Source organism: Conger conger, chromosome 11, assembly GCF_963514075.1.
Source record: "Conger conger chromosome 11, fConCon1.1, whole genome shotgun sequence".
NCBI lineage: Eukaryota > Metazoa > Chordata > Actinopteri > Anguilliformes > Congridae > Conger > Conger conger.
Genome location: NC_083770.1, coordinates 33,848,080 through 33,862,357, shown reverse-complemented (window position 1 = coordinate 33,862,357; position 14,278 = coordinate 33,848,080). Strand labels below are relative to the sequence as shown.

The 14,278-nt window shown below is 41.4% G+C and overlaps 1 protein-coding gene across 6 annotated transcripts in view; it reads left to right on the top strand.

Annotated features, from left to right (window-relative positions):
* The window catches only part of ralgps1 (Ral GEF with PH domain and SH3 binding motif 1), a 158,592-nt gene that overhangs the window by 138,789 nt on the left and 5,525 nt on the right, over positions 1 to 14,278 (top strand). For 5 of the 6 annotated variants that reach the window (XM_061259994.1, XM_061259990.1, XM_061259993.1 and 2 more), the window contains 6 exons: positions 2,613 to 2,680; positions 10,213 to 10,339; positions 10,686 to 10,843; positions 11,091 to 11,139; positions 12,055 to 12,135; positions 13,589 to 13,694. In XM_061259994.1, coding sequence (XP_061115978.1) covers positions 2,613 to 2,680; positions 10,213 to 10,339; positions 10,686 to 10,843; positions 11,091 to 11,139; positions 12,055 to 12,135; positions 13,589 to 13,694 — 589 coding nt within the window. The remainder of the gene's footprint in view (positions 1 to 2,612; positions 2,681 to 10,212; positions 10,340 to 10,685; positions 10,844 to 11,090; positions 11,140 to 12,054; positions 12,136 to 13,588; positions 13,695 to 14,278) is intronic. The other variant, XM_061259995.1, reaches the window with a different exon arrangement.

Sequence of the window (14,278 nt, the reverse complement as noted above, 5' to 3'; positions counted from 1 at the left end):
TATTATTATTATTGTTGTTGTTGTTGTTATATATATATTTTTTTTATTTTTTTTTAACCTTTATTTAATCTTTTATCAGGCAAGTTAACAGAGAACACATTCTCATTTACAATAACTTTCTGGCCAGGCCAAACATCACAGAGTCAGATGAGACTGTTATACGGGCATTAAAACATGGGACTGATATAAAAACAACATAGACGTAACAAGTACACAAGCCTTGAATAGGGCCACAATTTTAGATTTTTAGATTAGATTCAGAGTTTTTCTTCAAGCAAGGAAATAATAAATTGTGTCCTAGATAAATCTGACACCAAATGTAATGGCAAGGCAATGCTGGAAGTATCTATGATACTGCAGTGTCTGTTAATTTATTTTGACATAATTGCTGGACACTGAACACAAGATCATCATCTGTGCCAGAAGTGAATAATTTTTTTTGTCCCTTCCATTTTTGCTTGGTTTTCCTTTTTTCTCATAAATATCTCACTTTGACTAAACACGCTTAGAGTTTAATTACAGTGATGATTCAGTAAATGTATTTGCTTTTTCCCCTAACATATCTGGACATTTCAAAGGAATCGTGTCTTTTTCATATTGTTCACTGCAATGGCGATAGGCAGAAGTCTGTTTCCATGTTGATGATAGAGCCCAGAATAGTTTATTAGAGCTTTGTTTTTCTTCATATAGAAGAAATGATTGCATAATGTATGGCATTAGATTAACTTTATATATGAAAATTGACATGCATGTCCTCTCCTCTTTATTGCCCGTAAAGCTTTGCATGTTGTCGACTTAAACCAGCACTTATAAAACACTTGGTGGTATTTTATATTGATTATTGCTTTTGTCTTACACATAGAACAACACTTGGTTAGCTTGGGCAAGAACAACTTTACCTGTGATGTAAGAAATAGGGATTTAGAATGTATTCATGTATTTGTGCATTTCATTCATGGTGTGATGATTAAGGAGTGCTTATCAAACATTGGCTTGCTTGAGATGATTTGTCAGGGAGTGCTGTCTCTTAATGTAGCTATTAGTACCTAAATGTCTATATTCGTACAGTGCACCGTTAGTATTGATAACAGAGCCTTAATTGTGGTAACACATCTGTCGCTGCACTGGAGTGTTTGCCAAGAGGGAAGAGTGCCCCCTGCTGGGTCACCCGTGCAACTTGCGGCAGCCTGCTTGTTTCTCCATTCAAATGCTTAACCTGGCCCAACACCAAATAGCGCTGAATGTTTGGCTCAGGAAGGTCACAAAGTGCCATAGCTGGCAGCAGTATGTTATTTGTGAGAAACTACTGTATACTAATATGCACTTGATGATGTTTAGCAGTCATTCAGTTTGTTATAATCCAGAGACATGCACAATGTTGTTATCTCGAACACCTTTCAAAAAGACATTGGCCTTCAGTCATAATTGGCCAATTTAAGGTAAATGTACAGCCTCAAAATGCGATAATGCGGGAGGGGGGTGTTGGGGGTATCCAGATTGTGAACCGTTGAAGATTAGAGCTTTATCGGATGCTAAATAGCAAGGACACTCTTGGGGTCACTGTATTTGTGTGGTGAAAAAACGCCTGTTAGCATTTCTGCAGTCTTCTACTGTTTTACTGCATGAATGTTCCATCTTCTGACTTTCACAGATGCTTTCAAAGGTTCATATCTTTGTGATTGATCACAATGACTTTGCCAGACGTCTATTTTCTTGGAACCCGTGAGCCTAAAATCTAAATGTCATTCATAAATTTATGTGACAGCACTAAGTGGCTGATAATTATAATTTGGTCTCCATTGTCAGGGGGTGTTAAGCCACAGACAGAACTAATTCTCTCAGAATTCATTTTTAAACATCAACCCGCCTAACTAATCCAATACGACTTTTGCTATGTAAGGCATTCGGTAGCAGCCTCAGTTATTTAATTGATACCCACACTTCTTATCTGAGTTAGTGATGTGCAATATAGGAGTGATCCGTTGTTTTTTAACTATTATATTTGGTGTACCTTATGTATTGAAGCACTAGATATATCATGCCTTCAGTTCATTCCAATGAAGTGAGCTGCTTTGAAATGAGCAGATCTACTCTGCTTCTCCTGTTCAAACTTAGCATGAAGTGCTGCATTACAGTACATATACTGTGCCAAATAGGCCATTTAGTGATTTAACAGGTACAAATATGCTCACAAATGAACATATACTCGTATTGTGTATTGCAGTATTATGCTGTCAGACCATTATGTATTCCAGAGCCTGGCTAAGCTCTCCTCAAACTCATGCTCACACTTGGAGACAGTCGGCTACAACTCGACTTGTGGCAGACTTCTGGTAGAAAGCAGTACAGTTAGACTTGACTAACTCAAGCCTTACTCCGTCTACCAGAAAGAATCAAAAAGCACAAAACGTTTGATTACTTTTATGTATTTAGTTATATTACCTCCATAGCCTTCGGAAGTATATGCAGTCAAGCTGGGTCACCTTAATTGTTCACTCACCTTCATTCTTAAACCGCAATCTACTGTCTTTGTTGCTCTGTGTGTTTGTTGTCAGTAGAGGGCGCTACTGCTGGTGCTGTTCTGTTTTGACTGGAGTGTGCTTCTATTGCAGGTTGTCTCTGAAGATTGAGCCAGGGAACAGCTCTCCCCGCCTGGTTTCCTCCAAGGAAGATCTTGCAGGTAATGGAGCTTATGGGAAGGCTTAATGGGAAGAGAGGGTTTTGGCATTCAATATTTATTTGACTACATTTATGTCTGCGACTAAACCTATGCTTTCCTGCTAGCCATGGACTTGATATCAATTTACAATAAAAGCCTTGAGTCTGAAAATGACAGTGATTTGAATAATTATTCACATTGTAGGCGTCTCATGTATATTTTACCCACAAACTGTCGGGAAGTTATCATTTTGGGAAAACTGCAGAATTAACATCGGGGTTCTGAAGGCACGTGACATGAACCTTATAGTTTACTGTAGGTCTAGCCGTTCTTTTTAGTCCCACAGGCAAAGGCATTCGTTCAGTGGTCTCATTCCTCCAGGACTTTTTCTGCATGGACGTACACCAGTCCGTTCAGCCGCCTGTGTCATGTCCAAGCTGCTGTCTGTTCGCGCTTCATTTTACATCCTCTTACCCTGGTGCTAATAAATACAGGCTTATTATGAAGGGTACACAGCTAAAGGGTTTAAGGCAATTAAAGTGACTTCACACTGCTTCTGATTGAAGAATGCACACGCTTGCAGTAGTTATTTTTTCCCAGGCACCATGAGGAGAAAGCCATTTATGACCGTTATTTTAAACGTTTTAATACGGACGTTTATTGGAAAATGCATTGTCAAAACTTGATAATAGGATAGGAGAGTTAATATGGTAATAATCCCAAAACATTCCAGGCCCTGCACATTGTAAAGTCTTGCCTGTGTGCTAGCCAAGGTCTGAGTTTCGAACAATGGATTTCACACAAAAAGAATGGAAATCCCAGGGCCATGTTGAACTCTTTCCTTTGGCTTCTGGCATTTTTAGCCAGGAGGATTTCAGCGTGTGCACGTTGGAGCCTCTGCATGCTTTGGAAAGCCAGTTTTAAAGAAATGGTCATGCTCCAAAACTCTGCAACAGCATTTGTTGGTGCAAGAGAGGTGAGGCTCAGGTGTGGATTTTGGGTCTGAGGTAATCAACGTTTCAGTAGGAAGTTTGGTGCAGAGAGCACTTTCTTTTACTTTTTAGTGGCCCCTCTCTAAAAATTGAGCAATGGAAGAATGAGGTCATTGGCTACCTATCCCACCAGCCAGACATCAGAAGGCCTATTACATGCCTTTAAAGGGTGAATGTTGGCCTGTTCAAATCATTACACATACTTCTGGGAAGGGAAGTGTGGCCTGGCTTTCCCGAGTAAACTGAAAAAAATAAAAAAGCTAAGCTGTGTAGTTCCTCTGTGCTTACTACCGACCCAAAGATAAAATGGTGGGCAGTCTATTTATATGCCGTGTTTAACTTATGTGCTTTGCAATGTTTTTGTAAGGAAGCACAAAGGGGAGATCTGTGTGTATTTGCATATGTATGTGTCTGTTTGTGAATGCCTGTTTGGAACTGAAGAACCGGTTTACCTGTCAGATCTGAAGGCATCAGAGCCTTTGAAAGGTCAGTTTTCTAGAATTACATTGCTTTCAATTGTCTGCTGTTACATCAGCATTAGAATGTTCTAATCGCATATTTGTAATCTTTAAATACTCACAAGGTGGCAGTGTTGTCACCCAAGGTATTTTTTTCTGCACACACTTCACACACGCTCAAACCCATGCACTTGCATACACTCAAACACATTCATACACACATGCAACACAGTTATTTTTGGGTGCGTTACTTACAGTGTGCTGACTTTTGTTGCTGCTCAGCACTGTTGATTAACTCACCCCGGATTATCACAGCAGTGCAACGTTTGTAGCGTGTCTCGGGGCCAGCTTGTAGCCTAGTAGCTAAGGTACATGACTGAAGTTTGGTGGTTCAAGCCCCTGTGTAGTCATCATAAGTTTTGGAGTATCGGGTGCCAGGTTAACCTATTACATCCCACCCCCTCGTCTCCCACCTTCTCCGCGAGTAGTTTGGCCATCTAGATCAGGTTTCAGTGAATCTGCTGTGGCTTGTAGCGTCTCTCCCAGGCTGTGTGGCGCCTGTCTTTAAACCAGGCTAATGACTGAGCCCTTGAAAGATGCGTTTGGAAACTACGGCGCTGCTACACACTAATTGGGGGAAAATACTTGGCCTGTATTAAGGAGGAAACAAGTCGCTTTGCATGTGTCCCAAACATCCTGAACTGCATAAAACAGTGGGGGGGGGGGGGGGGGGGGGGGGAAGTGTTGAAGTGGTGAGGGGAGGGGTCCTTAATTAAGAGCAATCCAAATTAGAGGCATTTCCAAGCTGGGTTCAGGGGTATACGGTGCAGTGGAAAAGTACCAGTAATAAATCAGCCAGTTAGGGGGCTTTTTTTTACGTCTCTTCTCACATGTTGGACATTGCTTTGCCTTTGATGGAGCTCCTCACTCAGCCGCCACACCAGTTGAGCAGGTTATAAGGGCTGTTAAGTAGACCAAGGACCAGTGTGGTTGGCGAGTTGGGGGGATGTTTTTACATGTACAGTGCATCCGGGAAGTATTCACAGCGCTTCACTTTTCCCACATTTTGTTATGTTACAGCCTTATTCCAAAATGGAATAAATTCTTTTTTTTCCTCAAAATTCTACACAAAACACCCCATAATGACAACGTGAAAGAAGTTTTTTTGAAATTTTTGCAAATTTATTAAATTTAAAACAAATAAATCACATGTACATAAGTATTCACAGCCTTTGATCAATACTTTGTTGATGCACCTTTGGCAGCAATTACAGCCTCAAGTCTTTTTGAATATGATGCCACAAGCCTGGCACACCTATCTTTGGGCAGTTTCGCCCATTCCTCTTTGCAGTACCTCTCAAGCTCCATCAGGTTGGATGGGGAGCGTCGGTGCACAGCCATTTTCAGATCTCTCCAGAGATGTTAAATCAGATTCAAGTCTGGGCTCTGGCTGGGCCACTCAAGGACATTCACAGAGTTGTCCTGAAACCACTCCTTTGATATCTTGGCTGTGTGCTTAGGGTCGTTGTCCTGCTGAAAGATGAACCGTCGCTCTAGTCTGAGGTCAAGACCGCTCTGGAGCAGGTTTTCATCCAGGATGTCTCTGTACATTGCTGCATTCATCTTTTCCTCAATCCTGACTAGTCTCCCAGTTCCTGCCGCTGAAAAATGGTATTGGCCAGGTGATGAACGGTGCCTGGTTTCCTCCAAACATGACGCCTGGCATTCACGCCAAAGAGTTCAGTCTTTGTCTCATCAAACCACAGAATTTTGTTTCTCATGAATGTCCTTCAGGTGCCTTTTACTAAAGAGTGGCTTCTGTCTGGCCACTCTTCCATACAGGCCTGATTGGTGGATTGCTGCAGAGATGGTTGCCCTTCTGGAAGGTTCTCCTCTCTCCACAGAGGAACGCTGGAGCTCTGACAGAGTGACCATCAGGTTCTTGGTCACCTCCCTGACTAAGGCCCTTCTCCCCCAATTGGTCAGTTTAGACGGCGGCCAGCTCTAGGAAGAGTCCTGGTGGTTCCAAACTTCTTCCATTTACGGATGATGGAGGCCACTGTGTTCATTGGGACCTTCAAAGCAGCAGAAATTTTTCTGTACCCTTCCCCAGATTTGTGCCTCGAGACAATCCTGTCTCAGAGGTCTACAGACAATTCCTTTAACTTCATGCTTGGTTTGTGCTCTGTCAACTGTGGGACCTTATATAGACAGGTGTGTGCCTTTCCAAATCATGTCCAATCAACAGAATTTACCACAGGTGGACTCCAATTAAGCTGTAGAAACATCTCAAGGTTGATCAGTGGAAACAGGATGCACCTGAGCTCAATTTCATGGCAAAGGCTGTGAATACTTATGTACATGTGATTTCTTAGTTTTTTATTTTTAATAAATTTGCAAAAATCTAAAAAATTGTCAATATGGGGTATTGTGTGTAGAATTTGGAGGGAAAAAAATGAATTGAATCAATTTTGGAATAAGGCTGTAACAAAATGTGGAAAAAGTGAAGCGCTGTGAATACTTTCTGGATGCACTGTACGTACATGTAAAACAGCCTCTTTACACACGTTGAACTTTGTATGCATTGTAACCACAGTCAAATCTATTAAAGAATATCCTTTTGTCCTTGTTTGCTTGTATAAAGTACTATGCAAATGTATTAGGCACCCTAGATTTATTTTATATGTTTGGTCTTAGATGTTTATTTTGCATGGGTGTGTCAGTAGAAAATAGCAAATTTGAGATTTCCAAACACTCATTTTCCAAAAATATTCAATGTTACAGAGAAATGTTTGTATTTCCTTGAATAAAGTAACATGTTAAATAATGGACCACTTTTCAGACAGCCAGAAGCAAGCATGACAGCTGCAGAAGTACTGAAATATGTTTGGAGCAACCTACTGTACTGAATGATTTTCTTATAAAACTGCATTTTTTAAGGCAAAAGGTGATCACAACATATATTGATTTGATTGAGTTTTTAACCGTTTACTGCTCTTCATAGTAATATTTTGACATTTAGAAAATGTCATTGTTTTTTAACCTTACAGAATGTTGGCACCATACTGCATGGTAGTTATACATAAAGAATATGGGTGTATTTTGAGTTGTTGTGCTATCTTAGTGTAAGGCGGAAATTATTAACAATCTGGTATTGTCACTCAGGGCGCTGGTCAGCTTGCTGGCTTCCTCTGGTACTGTGGCAATATGTGGCTGTAAAGTAATTTAACCCCAGGAGCATACACCATTAACCCCCACCATCTCCGCACCCATACGGGTAGGAGCTTGTGGGGGAAGACATCTGGTATCTGTTTTCTTGAGAAGCTCTCTTGTCCCAGGAGTTACTCAGGCCTCCAGCCGTAAAACTTGTTACGACAGGGGCAACATCCTTTACGGCATGGGAAGGTTTCAGAGGGCACGGCCTGTTGGGCCCATTATTCCCTTCGACCCCCCTTTCTTACTCCCTCCCTCTCAGATCTCCCTCTTGCTAAGTCACTAAATGACCTGTACAGCACTGGATGTTTCATGACAAAGTCAGTTTAGATAATATTCATGTTTGGTATTATTCTGATTGTTTCAGTGCGATTGGTGCAATGGTTTCATTTCTGCAACAGCAAACCCTGGACATCATAACCAACCAGTCACCAGGGAGAAACTGTGTGGAGCTCTGCCCCAGTGAAAGCCATGTGCCTCAACCCCCCTGCGTTTCCTGGGGAGGCGTGGCTCCAAATTCCAGATGGGTTAACCCATTGATGTTAGGGTTAACATCAAAGGCCAGATTTTGGATTTAAGGACAGTAAACTAAGCAATCTGGGAGGATGCAATCAGTCTCTCCCGTGCACACCGTGCACGTAATTTCTATGTACAGGGTGTCTGTAGCCAGACTCCCGTATGTAGTTTTTATTACCAGGTATGACTTTTAAGACGTAATTTGGTTTCCTTTCTAATGCTTTTATATTGTATTTGGAACTAGTGTGTAATTACGTATGTAACCTGCCTGGTAAAATAAATTGTTAAAACTTGATCTGTGTGGTTTCGCTTACTGACACTCAATGTACAGGGAATGCTTGGTTTACCTCCTCGAACTGGTCTAGGGAAGATGAATATTTACGCTTAATGTATCACGGCGTATAGCACCCGTAGACCTATGATGGTAAATCCCTCGTCTCCGTGTGGTAGTTCATTCATGTTGAGGACGGCCGTAGCGATGTTGGTCTGCTTGGGTCCCTAGGCTGTAAACAGATATACCCAAGAGTAGCTATTCCTGCAACCTCTGTAATGAATAGATAGCTAGTCAGATTGGGAGACATGCACATAACGCGCGATGTGACATGCGGTGGTACCGGCAGAGGATTGTTCAGCAAGTTCTTCTCAGTACAGGATTCCTATAGCCATCAAGTCAAAATTATAAATAAGACATCCACCAAATGTGGACAACTAATCTAAATTATTATTCTAATGGAGTCAGATAAATGAAGGTGAATGTATTGGCCCTATTGTGGAGATTCTTGGTCAGCCCGGACCAGTAAAGAGCGGAAGGCAGAGTGGTACTACTGCCTTTGTATCATGGTTTATTTATTGGCTGATCTAGAATCTCCGCTAGGGGCCACTAATTTTTAACCCTATTAGAACCCTAGAAGGACAAGCACGCTGATACCTTCAGCCCTCGCTAAATTCCGTTGTTGGGTTAGCGTGGGGTTTTACATTAGGTTGTCATTTTGGGCTGTATTGTGGGTTGTCATGCGATGCATTAGAAGGAGAAACAGTGCCTTGTGTCAGGAAATTGGACTTCTCCCTTGATCCCTTGTTATGATGTGTAATGTTTTTACCATGAAAGTTACTCATGACAGTGTGATTGATCTTCCTTTGACTCCTCCATTTCCTCACGTACCCTGCTCTGTATGGCAAAACTATCATCTAATGCTTTGTGGGACTGTCTGTCTCTGCTAGTCTGGTCCGGTCTCGGTTTGTCCCGTTGATGGATTGGGTCATTACATTGCATGGTGTTCATTCCAATAATCGCAGGCTGGCTTACCGTGACCTCATATTCGTCATGGGGAACAGGAAAAAATGTTTGGCAGCAAACTGCGTTGAGCTGGGGAAAGGGTTCAGCGTTACTGGGGGTTCTTCAGGACTCAAGTCCAATTGAGGTCAAGGGTTTGTGAATGTGTCTTCGTGTGAACCCTGTCTGCCTTGATTTTGACTGTAATGAGCTTATCCGGTGTATTGGAACCTCAGAAATACTCTCAAAAAGTGCGAACCCCATCTTCTGGTCTTCTTGGTTACCTCAATTGCACCAGGCAAGATCAATGAAACACCTGAAACGTATATTAATCCAAGACGATTAAGTATTTGACCCAGATCTGTCGTACACACGTCTTCTGCGGCTTCTGCGGATGTTTTACATCTTCATAAAGATGATGTCAAGAAATCATAGGCATGGAATAATATGGACAGCTATATATTGTGGATATTTTGTAAGGCTTTATAACTTTTATCATTCTTTATGTACTGTAGCAATTTTTTATTTTATTAGATACCTTCATTTACTGAATTAAGACGGATACAAAAGTATGTGTCATATGTCAACATGTCATGTGTGTTATTTGCAGCTAGATGGGGGGTATTATAGAGTTTAGGAAAATTAATTTTTAAAAGAGGTTACTGGCATTGAAACCTTCAGTGTGATATCCACAACTGTGGAATGAATGTGTTCAAACATTTTTTTTTTTATTACCCAAAGCATAATGTACAATAATAAGCAACAAAACATTCAGCTACATTTAGCATATACAGTTATTTGTTATTATTGCTTGAAAGCTGCTCTTTATTACACAGTAAAAAAAATTAAAAAAAAACTTTTATATGCATTATAAAAATAACTTAAGGTGTGCAATAGTAACTTGAGTGGACTATTGCTGTTACTGCTGGGGTGAACCGGGATGCTTCGCAATCTCACGTGTGAGCTGAAATAAAGAGCAGAATCATTTGAGTGTGAAGATGTTCTGTTGTATTTCTCTTCTGATAATTTACCTGAATTGCCTCTGTGATCTTGACCCCCCCACCCCACCGCTCCCCACCCCTCCCACCCTCTCTCTCCCAGGCCCCTCAGAGGTGGCTGCCTCGGTGAGGTACAACCGCCGGCCCACCTGCCCCGACACCTCCGTTGGTGCCCACCTACCTACTCCGCCCCCTTCCCGACACAGGAAGAGCCACAGCCTGGGCAACAAGTCAGTCCTTTTACCTTCAGCTACCTCCACACTCTGCATCATACAAAACCTACCTGGAGTACATCTGCACACTGAACACTGCCATCTGCATACCTCTACACCCTGAATGCTGTGCTTCGGGACACAGTATCTTTAAAAACAGAGAATTTATATGTGTGGAATGATGACTGAACAACATGTGTTGAATATGCAAATGCTGCATTCTCCAACAGAGGGAGACAACTTACTATGAACAAAGTTTTTATTTTTCCCTCAAATTTAATGGAGGTTTTCCTTGCTTTTCTTCTGCTCAACAAATGTTACCCTCTCTTTCTCTCTCTGTCTCTCCTTTTGCTTCCTCACTCAGCATGATGTGCCAGTTCAGCGTTGTGGAGAGCAAGAGTGCCACCTTCCCCACAGAGAAACCACGCCACCTGCTGGACGACAGCTTCCTGGAGTCCCACAGTCCAGCACGGAATCACACACATAACTCTTCACACGTCTTCACCAACGGCCTTTCCCGAGGTCGGCACCTGTTGACGCATTTCATGTTGCCAAACCGGTGGTTATGCTCTATTTGTTTTTGCATCATTCCTGTAATGCATGTCAAGTATTTCCTTGATTTCAAGATAAGGCCTGTTATTAAAATATTTGATCCATTCATCACATCACCCCATTTGGGTGTGGGCATAAAATAACATTTGCCTAATAATAACAGAAGTGTTCGCTATCGCAGTGCATTTTTCAAATGCATTCTCTTTTCTCTCTTTAGGTAGCAGTGAAAGTTCATTCAGCGAGGAGTTGTCATCTGGGGTAGAAAGGTGACATGATTTAAATGTTTTACACATTTTTCTATGAACAGCCTGTATGAAGTTGCATGAATTCTGTTAATCGAGTGCCTATTAAGAAATGTATTCATTTTTTGCACCTTATGAATGTCTTGTACAGAGTTTAGTGTGTAGGCTTTAGCCTTTTGTATTAGCATTTTTGCTTTGTGCTGGTGTACTGATGAGGAGTATTGTAATAGATAAAGCTTACACTTGACTAAGCAGGCACTAAGTGCTTACCTTATATTTCCATGTATAATATGGAGTTTTATACCCCCCGGTGATTACAAACATTCTTTATACTATTATTGTTCAAAGCACAAATCTACCTACTGGCATTTTTACCTGCTGAAAAGTTAATGAGTCACTGTATTGGGCCAACTCTTCCACAAATTCTTTGTTCTGAAATCTTATCCTCTAAGCTAGATCTAAAATAATCTATTGAAAAATTGCTTACCAAAATTCCCACCTTAATGCCCTTGGTCCTGTACAAAGATCGCCTATACTTCAACGCTCATGTGTGCCTTTTTTCTGTGGGATGAATGAGCAATAAAACAAAGGTACATTTTTTCTCCATGACTGACTTTATTTGCACATGTTCTTTTATATTTACACTACATGTTAAGTACACTCCATTTCACTGTACACTACAATCAAACCACAGGTGTTACCTTTGAGTGGCCTACGGGCCAGACCTGGGTGAAATACGTCATTGTTTTGGATTCAAATACTTTTCTATGCTTTACTGAGCTTGTCTGGTGTATTGGAACCTACGGAATACTCTCGAAAAATGCACCAGGCAAGATTGAGCACAGAAAAGTATTTGAATCCAAAACAATTCCGTATTTCACCGAGGTCTGCTACACGGTCTAGAGTGACTGTTGAACTGATGTGTAAATTTGCAAACAGGGGCCGCATGTATGCCACACTGGGCCCCAACTGGAGGCTTCCGGCTGGGAATTCACCCCGCAGCCGGAGCTATATGTACAGGTACAGTGTGGTGTGGTGGTGGGTGTGTCTATCCGGGTTAACGCTCAAAAATACGTGGACTCGCTGGTCTTTGCATGCCTCATTGGTCTCCGTCGATTTCTGTCTCACACCCTCCCCGCCCCGTCTGTTTTCAGCAGTATCTCAGAGCCTTATCACACTCCCACACACACACACACACACACACACCCCTAGACCTAGGTGCGCCCACGGGCCAAGTTGAAACACGTACAAACTATCCCCCCCATCCTAACCTCATAACTGCTTCAGATTCTTGGAAGTGTGGAAGCTTTTTTTTTTCCTAGGAATGCTGTTTGGTGGAGAGAACCACACCCCGGTCCCATCCTGCAGTGCTGGCAGGCTGATATTTAGAAGCATACTTTGTGTCTCCATCCCATACCAGCCCCTCCCATGCTACACCACAACCATCTTCACACAGGCTGTTCAGCCATGCCTGCATGCACTGTGGATTGGGGCCGCCTGTTTGTCTGTGGCTGGGTGCTTGTGCTGTCACAAATATAGATAGAACATTTTTATTCATTGTACAACATTGTTTCTATGCGTCAATGACTGCACAATATACAGTGCTGCGAAAAAGTATTTGCCCCCTTGCTGATTTTCTCTATTACTGCATATTCACACTGAATGATTTCAGATGATTAGACTGAATGTAATATTAAACACAAAACCCCTTATTATTTAATTTCTTTAATTCAAAAAGGCATCCAAAACCCATATCCCCCATATGGAAGTGTAATAAATATGCAGTGATAGAGGAAATCAGGGCAAATACTTTATTTCATTGCTCTGTATAGTTTGTTAAAGCATTAGCGTATAGGATCTGTTGATTGCACTTGATGATCATTGTATGATTCCTGAAATGTAGAGGTCCATTCCATTCCCCTTTGCCCTGCACAATAGCATTCCATTTTATTATTATTTATGTATACCATACCATTTTACCATATTCTTTAGCTCATTCCAAGTACTATATTATTGCACATGGATAGATTTGTTCAAACTTGCCAATACATAACTGTTGCAGATGTCCATTTATATAATATTTAAATTAATGTATTATTCGTTTCAGAAATGTATTCTGTAATGAGTATTTTTTCTCATTTCAATTGGTTTCTCTGTTTTATTTTATTTTTAAAAAAATTGTAGCAGCATACTGTACCAGACTAAAAAGAGACAAAATCTATGTTTTCTATTCTTTGGACATAAGTAAATAAATTAGTAAATAAATCAATAAATAAATACCTGACAAATTTAAATCTGAATGAATATCATCCATTTATACTGGTTGATTATTGAAACAGATAGCACAGCTTTCAGGCAGGTATCTGCTTCTTCAGGATCTCTCACAGTGTCATTTCATAGCCTTATTGTTTCATCAGGTTACATCGAAAGCTTATGTCCTGTTCTTTCTGTGTTCTCTGCCCCACCTCCACAGTCCTTCAGGTGCAAACTCCAGCTACGAGTGCAGTGCACTGGGGAGCGTCACCATGGAGGGTCCCTTACGGAGGAAGACCTTGCTGAAGGAGGGCAGGAAACCGACAGTGAGGGGATTTTACTCATTGCTAGCCATTAGCATTTTATTAGCAGCCAAAATGACAGTGTATCTGAGAATGTTTCAAATTTGGTTCGGTGGTTACATAGTGATTACATAGCGACATGGCTCAGGCAGTAAGAGCAGTTGTCTGGCAGTCGGAGGGTTGCCGGTTCGATCCCCCGCCCGGGCTGTCGAAGTGTCCCTGAGCAAAACACCTAACCCCCAAATGCTCCTGATGAGCTGGTCGGCGCCTTGCATGGCAGCCAATCGCCGTCGGTGTGTGAGTGTGCGTATGAATGGGTGAATGAGAAGCATCAATCGTACAGCGCTTTAGATAAAGGCGCTATATAAATGCCAACCATTTACCATTTGCATAGAGCATTCCACTAAGTGCACATGTTCAGCTTTGCAATCCATTGCAATCAATGACTGCTGAAGATGTTACCAGATGCTGGATGTCTTCCATTACGTTACATTACATTGATTTTTAAAAATTATTATTATTATTATTTTTTTTTTTTTTCAAACCGCAACACGCAAATGTATGAACAAACTAGCCAAACACTGCTTACCAAGCCAAACTAAAAATTA